Consider the following 19,247-nt stretch of genomic DNA (forward strand, 5'->3'; position numbering starts at 1 on the left):
CACCCCAGCAGGGAATGGCAGAATCCAGAAAAGCAAGGAAAACAAAACACTAATGCAAAAAGGCAAAGCAGAAATCTTAGCTTTAGATGAGCAGGAATCAGACTGGTTTCCTAGAAGTCCACAGAAAAATCACCCGCAGGCCAGAAGGGCGTCGGCAGCCTTATATCCAGTCATTAACTCCACTCAGCCAGTCATCATCATCAGCCCCAGGTGTTTGACAATCAGGCTCACTACCTTTCTTCACCAGAAGAGGGAGTTCCTCGGGCCTCAGTGGTGAAGGGGAAAATGAACTCACAACAGTACCTCCCCCTTGAGGAGGGGTCACCGAACCCTCAACCACACCACCAGGGCGATCAGGGTGAGCCTGATGAAAGGCACGCACCAATCTTTTGGCATGAATATCAGAGGCAGAGACCCAGGAATTATCCTCCTGACCATAACCCTTCCACTTAACCAAATACTGGAGTCTCCGTCTAGCCAGACGGGAATCCAGTACTTTCTCTACCTCATATTCCATGTTACCTTCAACCAATACAGGGTCTGGAGGTGCAACCCCCGGAACAACAGGTTCAACAAACCTCTTCAACAAAGATTTATGGAACACATTATGGATTTTAAATGTGACAGGAAGAGCCAACCGAAAAGAGACCGGATTAATAATCTCCAAAATCTTGTAAGGTCCAATAAATCTAGGCTTAAACTTAGGAGAAGCCACCTTCATAGCAATATTTTTTGATGATAACCACACCATATCACCAACCTTAAACTGGGGACCAATGGTCCTATGTCGGTTGGAAAACCGCTGGGCCTTTTCCTGGGAGAGAGATAACTTATCCACCACTTGGTCCCAGATCTGGTGCATTCTCTCCACCACAGTGTCAACACCTGGGCAGGCAGAGGGCTCCACCTGCCCTGAAGAAAATCGAGGATGAAACCCAAAGTTACAAAAAAAGGTGACATCAAAGTGGCAGAACTAGCTCTATTATTTAAAGCAAATTCGGCCAAGGGCAAAAATGAAACCCAATCATCCTGATCAGCAGAAATAAAACATCTCAAATAAGACTCCAAGGTCTGGTTTGTTCTCTCTGTCTGCCCATTGGTCTGAGGGTGAAAAGCAGAGGAGAAGGACAACTGAATTCCCAGCTTGGAACAGAAAGTTCTCCAAAATCTAGACACAAACTGGACTCCTCTGTCAGATAGAATGTTCTCAGGAATCCCGTGCAAGCGAACCACCTGTTGTAAAAACAGGGGCACCAATTCAGAGGAAGACGGCAACTTAGGGAGTGGTACAAGATGAACCATCTTAGAGAACCTATCACAAATCACCCAAATAACAGTCACCCTTTGAGAGACAGGCATATCAGAGATGAAATCCATTGAAATATGGGTCCATGGCCTCTTGGGGACAGGCAAAGGCATCAACAACCCACTAGAGCGAGAACACGATTTAGACCGGGAGCACGTCCCACAGGACTGCACAAAATTCCTGACATCACGAGACAAGGAGGGCCACCAAAAAGACCGACTCACCAGATCTCTAGTACCAAAAATACCTGGATGACCAGCCAAAGCAGAGCAATGAACTTCAGACATCACTCTCTTCTTCCACTGGTCAGGAACATACAACTTTCCACTGGGACAACGCTCAGGTTTGTCCTCCTGGAACTCTTCCAGAGCACGTCTCAAATCGGGCGAGATGGCAGAAAGAACTACCCCTTCGCCTAAGATGGTAGCAGGCTTGGTCACCACAGGAGAATCAGCAAAGAAGCTCCTAGAGAGGGTGTCAGCCTTGACATTCTTAGTTCCAGGAAGAAAAGAAACCACAAAATCAAAACGTGTAAAAAACAAGGCCCACCTAGCCTGTCTAGGGTTCAAGCGCTTAGCCGACTCTAGGTAAATCAAATTCTTGTGGTCAGTGAGGACCACGACTTGATGCTTAGCTCCCTCCAACCAATGTCTCCACTCCTCAAATGCCCATGTCATGGCTAACAGTTCCCGATTCCCCACATCATAGTTACGCTCAGATGGAGAGAACTTTCGGGAGAAGAAAGCACAGGGATTCATTTTAGATGTTACAGGATCCTTTTGGGACAAAACAGCTCCTGCACCAATCTCAGAAGCATCCACCTCTACCTGGAACAGAAGTGAGACATCAGGTTGCCGCAAAACCGGGGCGGAGGTGAATCTTCGCTTCAGCTCCTGAAAGGAAGAAACAGCCTCCGGAGACCAATTTAACACATCAGCACCCTTCTTAGTCAAATCAGTCAATGGCTTGGCAATACTAGAAAATTTTGCTATAAATTTCCGATAAAAATTAGCAAAACCCAAAAACTTCTGGAGGTCCTTCAAAGAAGTGGGCTGAACCCAATCGTAAATGGCTTGTACCTTGGCCGGGTCCATTTCAATAGTTGACGGGGACAAAATAAATCCCAAAAAAGAAATCCTCTGTACTCCAAAAAGGCATTTAGATCCTTTGACATACAGGGAATTCTCCCTCAAGATCCGGAACACAATCCGAATATGTTCCACATGAGAATCCCAATCCTTGGAGAAGATCAAAATATCATCCAGATAGATAATCAAAAATTTATCGACAAAATCTCGGAAAATATCGTTCATGAAGCACTGGAAGACAGAAGGGGCATTAGTGAGCCCAAAAGGCATCACCAGGTACTCAAAATGTCCCTCCGGAGTATTAAACGCCGTCTTCCATTCATCCCCATGCTTAATGCGAATAAGATTATACGCCCCCCTGAGGTCAAGCTTGGTAAACCAGCAAGCACCTTTAATTCTGGAGAATAGATCAGAAATCAGGGGTAACGGATACTGATATTTAACAGTAATTTTGTTGAGAGCACGATAATCAATACAAGGTCTTAATGATCCATCCTTTTTGGCTACAAAAAAAAAACCGGCACCTAAGGGTGACGAGGATGGTCTAATATGACCCTTCTCTAACGCCTCCTTAATATAGGATCGCATAGCCTCGTGCTCGGGTACAGATAAATTGAAGAGCCGACCCTTGGGAAATTTACACCCCGGGCTCAGTTCAATTGCACAGTCATAACTCCTATGAGGAGGCAGAGATGCAGACTCATTCTCATTAAATACATCATAAAAGTCCGCCAAATAATCAGGAACATCATGCGACTGAGGAGAGGTGGAAAACACCGGAGCCTCACTAAAGGCACACCGACAACCCCAACTCACCACAGACACAGATTTCCAATCCAAAACTGGATTATGAATTTGTAACCAGGGAAACCCCAGAACAATAGTATCATGCAGATTATGTAACACCAAAAACCTGCAATTTTCTTGATGGTCTGGGGCGACCCGCATTACCACCTGGGTCCAAAACTGAGGTTTATTTTTAGCCAAAGGAGTAGCATCAATCCCCCTCAAAGGGATAGGCGTCTGCAGAGGTGTCATCGGAAATCCACAACGTTTAGCAAAATCCAAGTCCATTAGGTTTAGAGCTGCTCCCGAATCCACAAAAGCCTTGGCGGAAAATGTGGACAGGGAGCAGATCAGAGTAATAGCCAGAAGAAACTTAGGTTGAACACCACCTACAGAAAACGTGTGTGCAAAGCGTTTCTCGCATTTAGGACAGACAGAAATAATATGTGAGGCATCTCCACAGAAAAAACACAACTTATTACGCCTTCTGAACTCCTGACGCTGCTCTCTGGAAAAAACTCTATCACATTGCATAGGTTCAGACATCTGTTCAACAGGTGGCAACACCTCTCGTGCAGCTCTGCGTTTGCGCAAACGCCGATCAACCTGAATGGCTAAAGACATAGAATCGTCAAGACCAGAGGGAACAGGAAATCCCACCATAGTATCTTTTACGGCTTCTGACAACCCCTTCCGAAAGAGAGCAGCCAAGGCATTATCATTCCAGGTAGTAAGTACTGCCCACTTTTGGAATTTTTGACAGTACAATTCTGCAGAATCATGACCCTGGTTCAATTCCAGCAGGGTCTTTTCAGCCTGATCAATGGCATTAGGTTCGTCATACAACAACCCCAAGGCCTGAAAAAATGCGTTCACATTAGTCAGAATAGGATCATCTGGTTTCAAAGAAAACGCCCAATCCTGGGGATCGCCACACAGCAAAGAGATGACAATTTTAACCTGCTGCGCAGAGCTCCCTGACGAGATAGGCTTCAAGGCAAAAAATAATTTACAATTATTTTTGAAATTCAAAAATTTAGACCGATCCCCAAAAAATACATCAGGTGTAGGAATCTTTGGTTCAGCAGCATGTGAATGAGCAAGGTAGGCGGAAATTCCCCGCACTTCCGCAGCGAGCTGCTCCACACGATCAGACAATTGCTTTATCTCCATTGAGAGAAAAAAAAATTCCCCCTACGGCCTGAGAGATATAGAGGAAAAAATATACACACTTTTTTTTTTTTTTTTGTACAATTCTTTCCTGCAATTGAGTACCCTAGGATCTGCGGTATGGCGGGTGATTCTGTTATGATTGAGTCACCGTAGGAGGCAAAAATAGAAATGCTAGCTAAGTCCAGAAAACCTGAGAAGTTGGCAGCTATCGGATTGCAGACCCCTGAACCTATCAACACAACTAGCAGTAGTCGTGGGGGGCTCCTTCGATGCCCTAGGCCCCTCGATCACAGCCGGAGGACTACATAGCCTAAAGACAGAAAGGGAAATCTAAACTGCCCCAGAGCAGACCCCAAAGCAAAAGGCAGCCCCCCACATATAATGACGGTGAAGCAAGAAGAAAGAACACAACACCGACAGAAAGATAGACTGAGCAAAGATGGGGCCCAAGCTAGCTTAGATAGGAAAGGACAGGAAGGCTGCTGTCTGCAATCCGTGAAAAACCCTATGAAAATAAGAGCCAACAAACTGACAGTAAAATAGGCCCTGAAGACGCTAGGCTTCAAAAAAGGCTAAGTCAGTACTCAGGAATATTCTGAAGACAGAGCAACAGGCAAAAGGAGATTCAGCTCACCCCAGCAGGGAATGGCAGAATCCAGAAAAGCAAGGAAAACAAAACACTAATGCAAAAAGGCAAAGCAGAAATCTTAGCTTTAGATGAGCAGGAATCAGACTGGTTTCCTAGAAGTCCACAGAGAAATCACCCGCAGGCCAGAAGGGCGTCGGCAGCCTTATATCCAGTCATTAACTCCACTCAGCCAGTCATCATCATCAGCCCCAGGTGTTTGACAATCAGGCTCACTACCTTTCTTCACCAGAAGAGGGAGTTCCTCGGGCCTCAGTAGTGAAGGGGAAAATGAACTCACAACATATATATATATAGTACAGACCAAAAGTTTGGACACACATTCTCATTCAAAGAGTTTTCTTGACTATGAAAGTTGTAGATTCACTCTGAAGGCATTAAAACTATGAATTAACACATGTGGAATTATATAATTAACAAAAAAGTGTGAAACAACTGAAAATATTTCTTATATTCTAGGTTCTTCAAAGTAGCCACCTTTTGCTTTGATTACTGCTTTGCACACTCTTGGCATTTTCTTGATGAGCTTCAAGAGGTTGTCACTGGAAATGGTCTTCCAACAGTCTTAAAGGAGTTCCCAGAGATGCTTAGCACTTGTTGGCCCTTTTGCCTTCACTCTGCGGTCCAGCTCACCCCAAACCATCTTGATTGGGTTCAGGTCTGGTGACTGTGGAGGCCAGGTCATCTGGCGTAGCACCCCATCACTCTCCTTCTCGGTCAGATAGCCCTTACACAGCCTGTAGGTGTTTGGGGTCATTGTCTTGTTGAAAAATAAATGATGATTCAACTAAACGCAAACCGGATAGAATAGCATGCCGCTGCAAGATGCTGTGGTAGCCATGCTGGTTCAGTATGCCTTCAATTTTGAATAAATCCCCAACAGTGTCACCAACAAAGCACCCCCACACCATCACACCTCCTCCTCCATGCTTCACGGTGGGAACCAGGCATGTAGAGTCCATCCGTTCACCTTTTCTGCATCGCACAAAGACACGGTGGTTGGAACCAAAGATCTCAAATTTGAACTCATCAGACCAAAGCACAGATTTCCACTGGTCTAATGTCCATACCTTGTGTTCTTTAGCCCAAACAAGTCTCTTCTACTTGTTGCCTGTCCTTAGCAGTGGTTTCCTAGCAGCTATTTTACCATGAAGGCCTGCTGCACAAAGTCTCCTCTTAACAGTTGTTGTAGAAATGTGTCTGCTGCTAGAACTCTGTGTGGCATTGACCTGGTCTCTAATCTGAGCTGCTGTTAACCTGCGATTTCAGAGGCTTGTGACTCGGATGAACTTATCCTCCGCAGCAGAGGTGACTCTTCCTTTCCTGGGGCGGTCCTCATGAGAGCCAGTTTCTTTGTAGCGCTTTGATGGTTTTTACCACTGCACTTGGGGACATTTTCAAAGTTTTCCCAATTTTTCAGACTGACTGACCTTCATTTCTTAAAGTAATGATGGCCACTCATTTTTCTTTACTTAGCTGCTTTTTTCTTGCCATAATACAAATTCTAACAGTCTATTCAGTAGGACTATCAGCTGTGTATCCACCAGACTTCTGCACAACACAACTGATGGTCCCAAACCCATTTATAAGGCAAGAAATCCCACTTATAAACCTGACAGGGCACACCTGTGAAGTGAAAACCAGTTCCGGTGACTACCTCTTGAAGCTCATCAAGAGATTGCCAAGAGTGTGCAAAGCAGTAATCAAAGCAAAAGGTGACTACTTTGAAGAACCTAGAATATAAGACATATTTTGAGTTGTTTCACACTTTTTTGTTAATTATATAATTCCACGTGTTAATTCATAGTTTTGATGCCTTCAGAGTGAATCTAAAATTTTCATAGTCATGAAAATAAAGAAAACTCTTTGAATGAGAAGGTGTGTCCAAACTTTTGGTCTGTACTGTATATATTATAAGGTAGCACTTGTTATTCAGATAGGGGATACTCGCTAGGCAGCCGATAAATCACATCCGGCATAGGTTTCTTAACATAACTCGGTCCATTCAGTTTATTATGCAGCATAAACCAAAGCAACATCAACAGAAAGTTCATATAAACAGCATAATGTCAATAACAGAGCCTCACTCTGTTTATCCTGTGGTCACACAGGTTGTGCAATGTCCAGCACACAGGCTCTCTAGTCTCACAGTTATATCCTCTCTCTGGGTTACCTTCTCATAGCTGCTTCTCAGTCATGACATTCATTCCCCCTCCTGGGAACTCTCAGACATGTGTAGCCATTATCCACAAGCCTCTCCACGTGCTGTCAGTAAGGCAGCCATGTCAGCCCAGACGAGACCTTCCATATGGACCAACTGGGTCCAAGCGTTCACTCATGTGACCTACCCTGGCCACCTTATATGGTCTGTAGCCACGCCCACCGGATCACATGGCTATGACCTCATCACAGGTCCTTCAATCAATCACACACATATACTTTACTATGGCGTTCTATACACCTGCCCATAGGTGGGTCTGTGTGTGATTGATCCCACCCGTCTCACCAATCACCTGAAGGCTTCTCCCTAACACATTGGCACGAAAGATCAGCTCTGCTGATCAGCACATAATCAAGCCTTCATCTCAAGGCCACCCATCTTGGGATACATAACGATCCTTTAGCACCCTGCTCCTGTTACCACTCTGGACATGGCTATCCGTCCGTCCTGGGACACCCACACAGCGCCCCCTAGCGGACACAGTGGTCACTACACCACAATATATAGATATGTGTGTTTTGAAGATTACTTGGTATTAAAACGATGTTTACAGTTGTGTTTTACAGTGCGATTTTAACATGAGCTTTTACATACAGAGAACTGCAGTATGTAAAAGCTCATGCTAAAATCGCATTGCATATGGATGTCACACTGTTACTAGATGCGAGAAAATCGCATCCTCACATTGAAAATGGATTACATACAATCGGACCAATTTTTTATAGGGTAAGTGTGACTCCAGCCAAAGTGCTTATGCACACATTGAGTATTTGGTGCGTTTTTTACCCCAGTATTTGTAAGCCAAAATCAGGAGTGGAACAGTCAGAGGAAAAGCATAATAGAAACATTTGCACCCCTTCTGCATTTATCACCCGCTCCTGGTTTTGGCTTACAAATACTAGGGTAAAAAATTCACCAAATACTGGATGTGTGCATGAGCCCTAAATAGGAAATCCCTGTGACTTTTTATGTATTTTTGTACACTGCTTAGTTATTGCCACAATTCTTTCCTGGGTAACAACAAGATATCTTGATATGGTAAATGAAGAAGAGAGTTGACAATAGACCCCGCTTAGCAACGCTGCTCACATATTTCTCTCCCCTAGTGATCCAGTGTCGACCTTCCAGAGACACACATCTGATCCCTGTTGACATAGGATCACTGTAGTCAGTGAGTGACCACTATGGTCATTTTCTGTACCACTGGCATCACCACTCACCGATAGGCTACTGATTGATTGCAGCAATCACGTCATCCTCACATAAACAAAGAGGTGTGAGTCAGCACTGGATTGCTAGAGTAGACAATCAAAAACCTTTATAAGCCGAATGACCCCTTTAAGTCAATTGGAACTTATCTATTAATGATAGGGATGAGTGGACTCATGGATGTTTGGGTTGGGTACCAGAACTTGAACCAGAGCCTGGACTGAATTGAAAACAATGGTGACCCGAATGATTGAACTGTAAAATATTCTCTCTTTCCGGAATTCCACCAGAACTCCAAACATTGCCACTTCCAGGAGGAGGGTTCAGCGATTAGCACCAGGCACTAACTCTCTGCTATGAACCATGAACTTTTAAGGTAGGGTTCGCTCATCTCTAGTGATAAGTAATTAGAAAGCATCAGAACCAAGGAGAAAAATGTATACTTAATCAGTGTATGACACACACGCTCAAGGGTAATACTCCATAAAGGAATAATTGATGAGGTAGTATTCTGGATGGTGTCCAAGTATAATGCAATTCATTTTATATTGCTATTTCTGAAAGATATCAGTGAAATAGAAACCACATTAATCTACACGCAGGACATTTTTCTTAAGAACTTTCTGAGAATATCTGTACACTAAACAGTTTTTTAGGAGTATGTATTGGTGACACTAGCAAAATTCTTCACATTCTCCTTCATATTGTTATCTTGTCTGTCAGAGGCAAATGGGTTTTCTTCAATATTAGTAACTTAACCTTGCATACAAGCTATGCCGAATATGTGAATAATGTTATGAAATGCTGTTTCTATGTTGTCTGATTGCCGGTGGCTCCATATTTGAAGCCACATTACATATCAGCTGGCTGCAGTCTCATTTAAAGCAAGATTGTAGATTCCAAATGAATGAATCCATTCATATGTGTTTCGTGTCCTTATTCCTACATATTCAGGTTTCTTCGAAAGAAGGTTACAAGCATGAAAAGCCGTCTGGCATTCATTTTTAGTGTGATTCATTTGCTAGTGGCCTTCACCAACAACCATAATTTTGTAAATTTCTAGAACAATAAATGATTGAGTCTTTTATCACAAAGATCAATCTTATCTAAGATCTCAATGATGTAGGGATAGAGATCCTTGTTCTAGGGATGTGACACTTGCTGGTCTGAATTCTGTTATTTTGATACAATCACAGTTTTCTCTGCTGCAGATCTAGCAGCTCTCTAAATGCTGAGCTCTATATAGCCCCACCCACATCACTGATTGGTGGATTTCTGTGTACACTGGCAGAAAGCTGCTAATCAATGATTGGGGTGTGGTTATGCAAAGCAGTTGGCTAGAAGGTATGAAACACCTTGTCCTGTAATGATAATATCCTGCTGATAAAACACTGATTTTATAGACAAAACAACACAAAGCATATTAAAGGGAATCTGTCACTTATTTTTTCGAGTATAAGATGCGGCCACCGCCATTAGGGGCTTATCTAAACCATTCTGTAATGCTGTAGATAAGCCCCTGATGTAACCTGAAAGAGAAGAAAAACGAGTTATATTATACTCACCCAGGGGCGGTCCGGGTCCGATGGGTGTCGCGGTCCGGTGCCTCCCATCTTCTAGCGATGACGTCCTCTTCTTTGCTTCCCTTTTCGTGATTGTTATGGCAAGTGCAGACGACCATATATTCTCTCATCCGAGTCAATTATGCAAATCACACTGTGTTCGATCTCTGATCAGAGTGTGAACACTGTGTGTTCCGATTCTCTCGGATGAAGAGAAGTGGTAGATGCTTTCCACAGACTCATTGACTTGCATGGCCGACTGTGATCCGAATATCAGATCACACTTGGGCATGCAACAATTTTTTCCTCGAACAGACTATCGAGGGAAAAAATTTAACATGTGCACGTCCCCATAGAGTAGCATAGGTCAGAGTGCGATTCAATGTTTTCTCAAATCACTCTAACCAAAAATACTGTCATGTGCACGAGCCTTTAGTTTGAGTCCTAATGCCTTTATTAAACCTTCAATGTTTGTGGGAATTCAATGCATGTTACTGAAAACAGAAGCTGGAGGCTAGAAAAGATACACACAATCTAGTGTGGTTTTCTCTCTCCTGGGCTATCAATACAGCCACATAAGCTTTACAGTATACACCCCTAGCGCATAATTAAATTCTCATAAAATCATACATAGTCAAAAGAATCCCACTAACTAGTGTCATAAATGACCTTTTACATCAGTGGGATTTCATATGATTTGTGGCCAGACAGTAAGTAACATATATTGGATACCATGTTACTGCTACTGTATGAAGGAATGGTATATATGTATGTCATATATGAAGCGATGTTTGGGGGATGTAAAGGATATCTTCCACTTTACTGTTGTTGCGCAAGTGTTCTCTTTATCCAGAAATGACTGGTTATTTTGTGCCATCGGGGTCCTCAAGTGACATTTTCTGAAATGTCCCCAACTTTATGTTACCTTAGGACCTCAGTTGTAAATAAATATTTTTGTAATAATAGTGCTTGTATTTTTTACATTATTACTTTTATTATATTTTATTTCATTATATTATTTTTAATACATCATCTAGGAAAAAAAACCTTCTGCAATGTAAATGTTCAGATATGCTTAACACAAGTAGACGGTGTGTACAATTGTTGCAGTATTCCAGATCAACATATCTATCAACAGATATAATTAATCCCACTTAATATAGCGACTCAAAACATATTATGAAAAAAAGGAGAACCCATAGTCTGTACAGTTACATAATAATTAGACATTTTCTTGAAAACTGCAGTAAAACAAGTGGACACACTTGCTAATTCAGTGAAAAGATCCCAGAACTAAGCTTGGGAGTTGTTTGAAAGAAACAACTAGCAAATCCTGTAGACTGTGAGCCCTCGCGGACAGGGTCCCCTCTCCTTATGTACTTGTGTGTCCCTTGTCTTACACATGTTTATTATACTTGTCTATATTTCCCCTTTTCACATGTAAAGCGCCATGGAATAAATGGCGCTATATAAATGCATAATAATAATAATAATCTTATGTAAAAAATAAAAGGGGAGTGACTGAATACAGCAGTCACATAAAATACATTGTCAGGCTATACAGACATCTCATCAACTGCAAATTACTGTCAAAAGTTATATGCCCAGTGCAAAAACATGCATAAATCAGTCACATAAGTCACATAATTGTATGTAATGAAACCATAATATTATTAACAAAAAATAAGTACCTACTGGGTGTGTTGAAGCAGTGCACCAGGCAAAATCCACAATGTGTATTTCGCGTATGTGGCTTCCTCACGGGGTGCGGTTAATGATGTCAATGTGTCCATCTTAAATATCCGGCCGATCCCATTGTATGATCGGATTTAGGCCAATCACAAAGGTTCAAGCCGTGCATGCACTCTCGGGTCTGCAGTTCTAATCGCCTCCGACCTGCCCGTCAAGTGTCAGTGCACATGTGCAAAGTGGCTTGTATCTGGCCACATATCATGCATGCGCAACAGACCCAGAGTCAGACCTGCATGTGCACCCACTACTGGATATTCATAATGGTGATGGCATGAGTGAGAAGTGAAAGATGAAATATTAAAATGCGGATGAACTGACATGAAGGGAATTGATATGTGAGCAAGAAAAGCAGAAAGTGATTATATAGCAATACGTTTTCAACACACAGTGCCTATATATGAATTAGATAAAAAAAAGTAAATTAGTACACAAGTAATTACGGATGAAAAAGTATTACATGTTCACAGCAATAATTAATAACATGCATTGCATTACCATAAGAGAAATCAATTGTTGTATTAAAGTGCCATTACTGTGATGCCAAGTGTATGGTGATTATTTCTCCAAACAGTCACACTCAAAAAGGTGAAAACAGTTGCTGTAAATATATAAAACTACAAAAACAGAAAACAACCACACATAAATAAAATACAAATAAAAAGAAAAATATTTAAAATATCTTAACAATTAGGTGACAGAAATACTATTATAGAAAAGAGGCACGGGATTCATTGAGGCCATGGGACACCATTGTACCTAAAGTGGTTATCCATTTGCATTCTCTTTGTGCAAGAATGCGTTTGATATCACCAACCCTAAATCTACAACGAAAATGAGCCATTCCTTTTACCAGAAAGGACTTAGGGTTACATTGATGACACATTTAAAAATGTTGCAGTATCACTTTTAGATGAGAATGATCAGTGGCTGTTTTTGTGGCCAAATATTTTGTACATGCTCACGTGTACGGACCTCCAGCTGCCTTGATGTCAAACCACATATACTGTAGGGCAGCTGCACGTAACATAGCAGATTACATGAGCTGTATTAGCAAACAAGATTTCAAGGGCAGTGAACATATAATTATAGGTGGCCCTGACCCATGGTGACCACCCCATAACATGCACTAGCTGTGGAAAAACTCCCAATACTTTGTATACAAAAACACATGGAGTAAAGACATCCACCAAGGAAAATATAAAAAAATAGTTTTATTCTGAAAAATTAATACTATAGACAATGAAGTACATAAAGACGGGTCACATAAATAAAAGAGCTCCATATGATAAGGAATTCAGGTACAGAAAAAACAAAAATGTAGCAATACTAACAGCAATGGAATATGTATAATAGATATGCAGAGATAAGTAAAGTGCCAGTGCTTAAAATCTTACTTTCAGATACCCAGAGAATCCCACAAAGTGACCCCCTCATAGTAATAAACCATCACAGCATAATAGCTCAAAATCTTAGTCTGGAGGCCACATAATGAAAAACCTGTTCAAAAACGCTTACCCATAGCTAATTAGTATGCTACACGTGTGGCATACTAATTAGCTATGGGTAAGCGTTTTTGAACAGGTTTTTCATTATGTGGCCTCCAGACTAAGATTTTGAGCTATTATGCTGTGATGGTTTATTACTATGAGGGGGTCACTTTGTGGGATTCTCTGGATATCTGAAAGTAAGATTTTAAGCACTGGCACTTTACTTATCTCTGCATATCTATTATACATATTCCATTGCTGTTAGTATTGCTACATTTTTGTTTTTTCTGTACCTGAATTCCTTATCATATGGAGCTCTTTTATTTATGTGACCCGTCTTTATGTACTTCATTGTCTATAGTATTAATTTTTCAGAATAAAACTATTTTTTTATATTTTCCTTGGTGGATGTCTTTACTCTACATGAGCTGTATTGCATGAAATATGGTGATTAATGGAAAAGCTATTTGTACATCAACTGACTCAAAAGTGGAGGCACGACAAATGTTATTGCAAGCAACGCAATTATCACATGGAAGACACCGATGAGGAGGTCTCTAGACTTAAATGGATTTTTATTCATAGGCTCTTTACTAACATATTGTATCCTTCAGATTTTTACTTCTAAATGTCATCAAGGGATGATCCAGAATATATTTTTTTAGGGCAGGTTCAGTTTTTACAACGTACCAATGCTGCTGTAGACAATTTCTCATAGTCGACGATTCTCCATTGAATGTCGAAATGAGCAGCACGGTGGCTCACTGAGTCCTGGGTTCGAATCCCACCAAGGACAACATCTGCAAGGAGTTTGTATGTTCTCCCCGTGTTTGCGTGGGTTTCCTCCGGTCACTCCGGTTTCCTCCCACACTTCAAAGACATACTGATAGGGAATGTAGATTGTGAGCCCCATCGGGGACAGTGATGAAAATGTGTGCAAACTGTAAAGCGCTGCGGAATATGTTAGCGCTATATAAAAATAAAGATTATTTATTTATTTATTTAAATGAGTCACACTTTGTCTTCTGTCTTCCTTTCCTTGGCCAAAGAATGTAGAACTGATTCACGTGCACTTTTTTGCCCTATTGTATGCATATTTAATACATCTATTACTATAGCCACTGGTTTGGAATCTCACTTTTAAGTCTACTGATTCAAATTTGGAGTCAGAGGAACAGATCAGTCTCATTCTGAGGTATTGACCGACCGAGAAGGCTCTAATTGTTGTATAAGGGTGGCTAGAACTAGCATGTATGTACAATTGTTAAGCTATTTATGTGACACTTTTAAAAATTCTATTTTGACAATGAAATTACCGTAGTTTGAAAATTTGCAAATTGACACAACTCGTATTTTTTAAACCTGTGTCCCTAAATGATTTCAGGTCTGGTCTCCTTTATCCTCCATGTGATGTAATGAAGGTAAAAGCAGATAGTGCTGATTAGGCCCCGTTCACACATTCTGTATTTGGTCAATATGTTACTTCAGTATTTGTAAGCCAAAACTAGGAGAGGAACAATCAGAGGAAAAGTATAATCGAAACCCGTCACCACTTCTGGATTTATCACCCACTCCTAGTTGTGGCTTACAGATACTGAGGTAAAAAAAAGATCAAATACTCAACGTGTGAATGAGACTTTACACTTATATTTCTTTTCACAGGCTTCTGGATACCTTAAATGTATAAAGCCAACAAATTCAGTTTAACTCCGTTTGTATAAAGTGTGGTTATCAGAAAGTTGTTATATATCGTTATAATAAAAAAAAAATTAAGAAAATACTGTTAATCTGGCATTGTGAGGTTGAGAAAATGCCAGCTCCATCTCGTTCACCAAATTATTCTACAGTGTTGATCCAAGGTTGATCACTTTATCACTAACACATTTTATGTCAATTTTCACTCATTTTGTGTCATAAACAGAATTGTTACTAAGTGATCATTTTCCTTTACGCGTCCAAAGGGCATCCCACTTATGAGATGGTGTTCACAAGGAAAGTTTGGACAGCTCACATCATGTCTGAGGACTCTATAAGGCTTATTATATTACATCATGTTTTTATAGGCTCCAGCCCACCAACATGTGGGTCTTTAAAAGATAGAAAATAAAAAAAAATTGGACAGCATAATGTTCAACTTTTATATTTGCAGTCTAATTATTTTGATTTTCTGAGAAGCCTGAGCATCGTAAATGAGCTGTTGCTCTCAGCTGCAGAATGTACTATTGGTAGAATCATTAAGATAATTATAATTATACAAATAATTGGCCTTAATTGTTTTTATTGAAAAGTATAGTAATAACATATATATCACACACACATATTATATACAAATATAAACGTATATACATGTATATAGACATTTCATCTCCTAACATACAACTGCTTCTCACAAAATTAGAATATCATGAAAAAGTTAATTTATTTCAGTTCTTCAATAGAAAAAGTGAAACTCATATATTATATAGAGTCATTACAAACAGAGTGATCTATTTCAAGTGTTTATTTCTGTTGATATTGATGATTATGGCTTACAGCCAATGAAAACCCAAAAGTCATTATCTCAGTAAATTAGAATAATTAACAAAAAAAACACCTGCAAAGACTTCCTAAGCGTTTAAAAAGGTCCCTTAGTCTGTTTCAGTAGGCTTCACAATCATGGGGAAGACTGCTGTCTTGACAGATGTCCAGAAGGCAGTCATTGACACACTCCACAATGATGATATTCTAATTTTGTGAGAAGTACCTGTAACTACTTTGGAAACTGAAGATGTTCGGGGCCCAGTGTATTGGGATTCTTCCAGACTGATATGAGCACATTGTTTAACAGTTAAGAAGGAGGAAGGTGTGAAGATAAGTGCCGTATAAATATAAGTAGACTGGAGAGAGCTGACTGGCGTCTCAGAAGTTAACATCTCAGCCTGGAATAGAACTACTGCATACACTTGATCAGGTTGTGATTGCCAAGTTCCTTTAAAACAAGCTGTACACTATGTAACATATAAAATCTCATTACACAAGAAAGACAGCAGGTAGGAAAAGCAAGTCAATTGCAGACCTGCTTATTAATTTATTATCTAACTTAAAGGGTATCTGTCTGCAGGTTTTTGCTGCGAAATCTGAGCACTCCATATTGTAGATGCAGAGACCCCAATTATCACAATTTGTCACTTACTGGGCTGTGTTTTGCCATTTCAATACAATTATTGTATCAGCAGGAGATTATCACTTCAGGACAACTGACCTAGTGCATACTAGTCCAACCACACCTGAACCAATGATTAGCAGCTTTCCATTTCATACAGTGGGGTGATAAGCAGCTCAACATCTCAGCTCTGATAAATCTGCAACAGAGGAAACAGTGATTCTGTCACATCTGATGCACATAGTAAACTAAGTGACACATTGCTGGAATCAGGGTCTCTTCCCTACCTTATGCTGCTGTCAGATTTTATAGTAAAAGTCTGCTGACAGATTCCTTTTAAGGAATTTAACAACATGACAATAGCCGCTTTTAAGGAAATCTGCCAGCTGAATTTCACACCCCGAACTATTTATATGCACATCTATCTCTTTCAAACACAAGTCCAGCAATACCTTTACCTGGCCACACTTTTCTTCTGTGTCAGATAAATCAGGGTTTGAATTTACATGCAAATGGCTAAGGTAGATCTGAAGCTTATCACTTCAGTTCTTTTCCTCGCCCGATGCCGCTTCCTCCTGCTTGACTGACAGCTCATTTGTTTAAAGTCAGACATCGTAGAGGCTGTCATTCAATCAGGAGGATGTGTCAGGGAAGAGAGCTAGAGTGATGCTGCACGGATTCTGTATTTATGCAGTGAGTTTAGTGTTGGCACTGTGATTTTTCGGACCCATTGTTCATTACTGAGCATATACTGCTTTTGTATCATCCTGGTACTGCATGTATTACTCTTGGTTCTGGCACATTGCTTTCTTTCTGAAACAGGTTTTTTGTACAGAGCCTGGCTGTGGTACCATCTTTAGTAGAGAGGATTGTATTTCTGAAATTTGATTTCGATGAGTTCAAATCTTCCATAAAAAAAATTTGATTCAAAATCTCAATATTGAAAAGCTGCTAATTTTCCAGAAAAAAGCACATGTACCACTCAGAGGTCTCATAGGACTGTATTGTATCACTTTTGAGCTTTTTAATGCAAACACAGCCAGCTACAGTATAATATTCGTTTATTTAGGGAGCAGAAGTCGGTGTGCGGTTTTGCAAGTGAAGAAACTATGATTCTTCAATTAGAAGTGAAAAAATATATCACTTTTTGGGATCTGCAACAAATTTACTATTCTCAAAATGACTAGACGATTATAATGTCAAAAATATTCCTTTATGTAGGGATCATGAACATTATGAAAAGCATTGTTCTTTTATAAATGAAGGGGGGATAGATTTTTCACAAGCTTTCTACAAATTAACCAATAATTTAAGTATCAGGAACAGCTTAGCAGTAGAGATGAGCGAATTTGTTCGGATTCGGTTCCGAATACAATCGGAATTGAATATTGCTTTTGCAATATTCGCCAAACACAGCTGAATGTCATTAGAGTCAGTCGGAGTAGAAATTACCGAATATGTTCGGAACCGATCATAAGACATATATTCAGCCCGAATAGTGTTCGAATATGGCCTGAATATGTCAAAATAAGATTCGGGGCCAAAATCAGAACAAATTCACTCATCTCTACTTATCAGTTTTCAAAGTGACAAAGCTAGAACTTGGCATTACAAAAAAATTTGAGAAGATAAGTTCGCGACTTTGAAATGCATCACAAACTAAAATTATAGTTGTGGGGTATACGATTGCCAAATTTGACAAGTAAAACAATTATGAAAAGCATTAACTTTTTCTTTTATCTTCTAATTTAATTTTTTGGTTAATTTCTCCCCTTGCCTTGAAAAAAATTCTGCAACCCTAAAAATCTTTGTTGCTTGGTAGGTGTGTAGCAAGGTGGCACGGGGTGGTAGTCATGGGTGAGTCTACTGAGTCACAATCAGTGAGCACCCCAACCCCTGGCACATACAAAGACAGAGTCTCAGGTCTGCAGCACGGTCATTTACCTCCATCACACGGTCACTCTCAACACTGGAAATGCGTCCTCCGGATGTACCACAAACCACGATTCCATTTCAACCTTTGAAAATTTTAATGAACATGAGGTAAATAAAGTAATACTTCCTGCACTTTCCCTGCATCTTCAGCGAGTTATATAACATTAACAGCTCCGAACAGTCCATCTGCAGTTGATCCCACAGAACTAGTGCCCGTCCACACTGCCCGAAAGTCTTTAGTAGCATCCATCCTCTGGACTGGGGGCACATTCCCTTCCCACTGTGGAGAGCATCTTGCCTTGGGCAAGCCTGCCCGGGCACTGCCACTGAAGCAGGAACTGCCTGTCCTCTCAGCCTACCTCTTTCAGGCTGTTAATCCAGCCCCCTGTTTAACCCCTTCTATCTCTAGTCTAATCATATGAACATATACAGTGCAGTTAACACAACACAGTAACATGCATACAAACACAGCACATATATTTATAAAACATCAATACATAACATTAATACATTATTGCATAGGTACATCATCAGGGTAACGCATGGGGTACACATGCCCAGTATATAGTAGAGAAGGAGCAAGTGAGGGTCCCCGCCACCTCATTACACCCCTCTCTCCTAAAATATGGTCGTCTCAGACCATAATGGCTCCAGAAACAGAAAAGCAACATAGTCCATTAAAACCTCCGCAGTCTCTGTCTGCTGCTGACGAGTCAAACGTGACCTCGGCTGTATTTAAAGTGCTCTCAGTGAGAGAAACAATATAGGAATCTTGTGGGTGTGATACATTTTAATGGCTAACAAAATATTGTGAATAATGTTACAAAGCAAGCTTTTGGGACTGCTTACGTCCCTTCATCAGGCTGACATAACAAAATATTTAAAGAAACCTAATTATTTATAGTAGAGAGTACAGGCATGGTGTGAAACATGGACATTT

General features: G+C 40.7%; 1 protein-coding gene across 1 annotated transcript in view; it reads right to left on the reverse strand.

Annotated features, from left to right (window-relative positions):
* LOC141055736 (uncharacterized) overlaps positions 1–19,247 on the reverse strand; it is a 112,599-nt gene that overhangs the window by 14,706 nt on the left and 78,646 nt on the right. The window contains exon 5 of the mRNA XM_073552425.1: positions 1,327–2,826. Coding sequence (XP_073408526.1) covers positions 1,327–2,826 — 1,500 coding nt within the window. The remainder of the gene's footprint in view (positions 1–1,326; positions 2,827–19,247) is intronic.

This window comes from Dendrobates tinctorius, unplaced genomic scaffold, assembly GCF_039654945.1.
Source record: "Dendrobates tinctorius isolate UK_male_01 unplaced genomic scaffold, ASM3965494v1 ptg000191l, whole genome shotgun sequence".
In the NCBI taxonomy this organism is placed as follows: domain Eukaryota; kingdom Metazoa; phylum Chordata; class Amphibia; order Anura; family Dendrobatidae; genus Dendrobates; species Dendrobates tinctorius.